Source organism: Notothenia coriiceps, unplaced genomic scaffold (genome assembly GCF_000735185.1).
Source record: "Notothenia coriiceps isolate Sejong01 unplaced genomic scaffold, NC01 NC01_scaffold00017556, whole genome shotgun sequence".
Lineage (NCBI taxonomy): Eukaryota > Metazoa > Chordata > Actinopteri > Perciformes > Nototheniidae > Notothenia > Notothenia coriiceps.
Window position 1 is genome coordinate 1 of NW_011350257.1, and position 4,885 is coordinate 4,885.

Consider the following 4,885-nt stretch of genomic DNA (forward strand, 5'->3'; position numbering starts at 1 on the left):
TGACAATTGTTGTTGTCTTCTCTGTGAACGTTTTTTTCGCCGTTCTTTTGCCATTTTGAGATTTAAATTTCTAGCGGAAAGCTAACCAGGAAGTGTTTTAGCACATCACGTGACGCATCTGAACGAATCAAGTTGTCAGAAGTTGACACCAGCCAATGAGATTTCGTTTCTTGGTTTAAGACCCTTTTGTACTTTCACGATTGGTTGCTGATACAAAGAAAATGACCATATTTGGATCCGATGAGATTGTGCAGGAGAGACGGAGCTTTCCAACGATATCTCTGTTGACATCTTGCACACAGCGGTCGCGGTACTTTATGTTAGGTTAGAATGCTAACTTTTGGTGAATTTAGGAGACATCTACTGACGCAAATAGACAAACTATAGTAAAATAAACACTTCAATGTATATTTCGTACGTTTTCCTTGCAAAAGCCTGAAAGAAAACATGTTATGGAATCAAAATAGCACAAAATCTCAAAATTGACCAGTGCATGAAAAACGATGTTTTTGCCTGCTGTGTCTCGCCTGTAACAAACAATTTATGCGGCTCATATCGCTGACAGCGGGCCCGGCCCTGCACCACCTTTTTTCTTTTCTTTTTTAAGCGGCCCCCCTCCCCACTTTTTGCAGCAACTCCTGAGAAAAATGACTTCCCGCGGCTATGCCCACAACAATTGCTATCTCTGACAGAGAGTTGCCCGGTCATAAACTGGCAACATCAACAATATACTAGGGCAGCCCCTCCTTATGGGAGATAACGGCTGCTTAAGGTTGGTCAGCTGCGTCAGAGGGCGAAGGAGGACATGCAGGGCAAATTATTCCCCAACAAAAGCAACATAAATCCAAAACCATGACAATATCTTGTCATTTTTCCTACCTTAAGGAACACAAGTGACTGCTCAGGCAAAGAACGTTAAGATATTGTTTTTATAATGCGCACTGACAGTAGATCCATGAGAAAGTTGCTTATTATTCCTTTAAAAACAATACAATGTATTTAATTTTTCCAGGCATTTTTTGGCATTTCCAAGGCAGAAATAAGTCAATTGCTACCCATTTAGCTTAATCATCATCATCATTGTTTCAACATCATCACTATCATAATATTTTCAGCAGCAATATTCACAGTTTTCATAACAACTCAAGCCAGAATCCTCCAACCCAACCAAAAGCAGAAGCATTAAAAGTTCATTCAGACATGCACTTTCTTTACCAACGAGATATACAGGCCACCTGTTTCCTTGGTTTTACTATATACTAGAGACAAAAGTAGTAAGTTACTAAGTATTAAGTAAGGTTCTTTTGCTGTTCTTGGGTACGGTTATGAAGTATGAAATGCATAGAGAGATTGGTGATTCTCATCTTTACTAAGATTGAAACTTTACTAAGATTTTTACCTGCAAACTGTATGAAGTACACTGTCGTCTGGGCTTTGTACATAATTGTGCTTTCATATGATTTCAGGGTTTTTGTGTTATGAGTTTGTTCTAGACTTACATAAATAAATGTTCTAACAATTTAACAGACAAATCTGAATGGTATATAATTACAGTATTGCATTTGTCTGATGACCAATGGTGTGTTCACACTTAATTCAAGAGCTTATAATGATCTTGCACTATTTGTACAAATATAACAGATGACAAGGCTTTGCACTAATGAGCTGACTTGGGCTTATCATTTCCCAGTTCTGAGTTTTGACAATAGAAACATTTTTTGTACTTTAAAAAGCTCTACATTTTGAGAAGAGTTCCCTGAATGACAGCATTAATATTCACATAGATTTTAATATCGGACATTGAACATGAATGCAGATGTATTGAAATCTACTTATTGGTTAGTCTACAGAATCCTGTGATTGTTAGGTGACTAAGGATGCTTTCATTAAAGGCAGCCCTAGGATGAATGGTTATGGAATTGCTATCAGGGCACTGTCTGATGGTTAATCATTTTCACATTTGCTCCTGTTTTGGTTGGTACTATAATTTACATATTTGACCAGCAATTTACTCAAGTAATATTATTATTCAAGTCTCTAAATAATTCAGTTTTATTTTGTTTCATTGACATGTGAATAAGACAAGGCTTTTCTGTTGGAAATATCCTAACTTCTTTTCACACGTTTGAGTTTTTTATTACACCTAAGCTTTTTACGCAGAGATTTAAAACATATGTAGGAGTTTCAAGCACTGAGCCTATTTTGTGAATAACCAGGACTTTAAAAGTCTCATAAACTTTAAATGTATTGTGTTGCTATGGGCCGCACAAGTCACATTAACCTGTAAATGTCCTTACAAGTAGCATTTTAATCAGGTTTTCACAAAACATAGCCTTAAAAAACCCCTTGACACATCAATTGTTTTCTAGAATCATGGATATGAAATACTCTGATTCCCAGGTCTCTAAGACCTTGGGAAAGGTATGTCCCTATTTGTCACATTATTTTTACAGGTCCTGATATGTCATATAAACATGTATGTGTGTGTTTGTTTATATCCAGCTGCGTCTTTGCTTTGACTTTACATACATGTTATTCTGTGGAACACACCTTGACTCTCCACAGCTGTTCTTTTCAGCTGATGAGGAAAGGATAATACAACTGTAACCCCAACATTGCCTTCTGTCACAATGTTTGTTTTTGGTCAAATTTAGGTATTCTTCATTTAAATTAACAATAAATCAGGCACCTTTAACAAACCTTTAAATGCTCATAAAACATGTAGGCATTATCCAGTAACAAAGGGAAAGGGAAAACGATTCTGGTAGAAATTAGAGATAAAATAGCTACTGTTATACAATAGCAATAACATTTGATGAGCAAAAATCACACAATTAGTACAATAACAATACAGTACTGGAATCCAGAAGGACTTTTAGACAACCATCCTGGATCATGGTGTGGAATTAGTACTAGTCTGTTTGGGCCGCCACTTTCAAGTACACAGCATAGAGTCACCCTGAGGAGTACAAAACATACTACATAATAAATTGCAATACATTTTTAGGACTCATCCATTTTGAAATTGTTGTCGTTAGTGATAGGAAAGGAAGTGTCAACATTCTTTAGGGTTTATAATTTGGATCCATAAAATGTCAAACTTCATTGTCTTAATTGTCGAAATGTCAGACAAAGATCATACTATCTTATCATAACTATTATCTGTGTTTTTATATCCTGGTTTCTCTTCCTTAGCACAATCTTATTCTGATGTGAGTTTGGCATCATCTGTGGTGATTTAGTGTAAACAAAGATGAGTGATGAGTTTTAGACATTTAAACCTTTAAAAAAAAACACTATTTTCTCATATTTAGAAAAAACAGTTTTTCTCAAGATAAAATCAGTACCAACTGAAATAAAAGAGCCTTCATTTTACAAATGGCATTCTTTGTGGAATGGATAACACAGCTATAATAGTCAATATGTCACTTTTGTGATCTTTTTTTCATAAATCAGTAACGCTGAGTTAGCCACTCTTTCTGAATTCGTTCCATTGCTTTGGTACAGTGGTGCAAAGGACATGAAAGAAGGGGAAACTGTCACAGAGTTTCTCCTTTATTTAGCTGTATTATTTTTGAGTCCGGGCGAAGGTTTAGTCTTTATGCCCTCAGTGCCCCCCCGGGACGTCTCTTGGAAAAAGAGTTGTGGCTTCCACACAGACATGACAATCCGCTTGTACTCTCTACGGAAGTTCTGGTTCAGCAGGCCGTAGATGATAGCGTTAAGGCAACTGTTGAAGTAAGCCATAAAGTAGCTGACCACAAATAGCCACTCTGGGATGTGAGGCGCCACTTCTTCAGGGTAGACAGCAACAGCAAGCCCGATGAAGTTGAGCGGTGCCCAACAAATAGCAAACAGCACGAACACCACAAACATGGTGATAAAGTTCCTCAGGTCACTGGGCTTGTTTCGAGGGCGGACCTCTGACTTCACCTTCTGCCTCACCTGGATGACCATGATCCAGATTCGCAGGTAGCAGAAGGTGACTATAGCAATGGGCACGAAGAAGTGGACAACCACCACCGTGATGGTGTAGGTCGCGCTGACTGTCTGTGCAAATGTGCATGAGTAAACGCGGGGGTCGTACTGCAGCGAGCCAACAAAAAAGTTGGGCACGATGGCTAAGACCGTCAGCAGCCAGATGAGTGCTACCAGCAGCAGCGTGTTGCGGTAGCTGTAAAGTGTGTCGTAGCTGAAGTTTTGGCAGATGTAACAGTAGCGGTTGATGGCAATGCCTGTTATGTTGAAGATCGAGCCAATGACGCTCAAGCCCATAAGGAAGCCACTCACCTGAAATAGAGGAACGTTCAATGTAGTTACAAAATCATAATGATTGTATTAGTTTTTAAGCACATTTTTTAGTACCTCAAAAAAGAAAAAGAAAAATGTTTAAAACCAAGTCAGCATTCAATATAATAATAATAATATAATAATAATAATACATTTAATTTGTTAGCGCTTTTACAGGTGCTCAAAGACGCTTTACAGATAATAGTGAAGAGAAAAGAAAAGAGAAGAAAGGAACAACAAATAAATATATAGTTAAAGTTAAAGTCAAATAATACAAAAACAATCACACATGAAAAGCCAGATTGAAGAGGTGAGTTTTTGTGAGTTTTTTGAAGGTGGTGAGGTCGGTGCAGTCTCTGATGGGTTGTGGGAGTGAGTTCCAGAGGGAGGGGGCAGCGACGGAGAAGGCTCTGTCCCCCCAGGTCCGGTGATTGGTGCGGGTGGGGATGGATAGGAGGTTGGCTTCTGATGAGCGGAGGCAGCGGTAAGGGGTGTGGTGGTGCAGCACGTCTGTGAGGTGGGGGGGGGGCCTGGTTGTTGAGGGCTTTGTAAGTAATGAGGAGGACTTTGAAGTGGATTCTTTGACGGACGGGGA

The 4,885-nt window shown here is 38.8% G+C and overlaps 1 protein-coding gene across 1 annotated transcript; it reads right to left on the reverse strand.

Moving 5' to 3' along the window:
* Positions 1 to 3,500: 3,500 nt before the first annotated feature.
* LOC104950449 (melatonin receptor type 1B-like) lies at positions 3,501 to 4,290 on the reverse strand (the record flags this gene model as incomplete). Its single annotated transcript, XM_010776981.1, has 1 exon — positions 3,501 to 4,290. A coding segment is annotated over one exon (735 nt), but the record flags the coding sequence as incomplete, so codon positions are not given.
* Between the last annotated feature and the right edge of the window lie 595 nt (positions 4,291 to 4,885).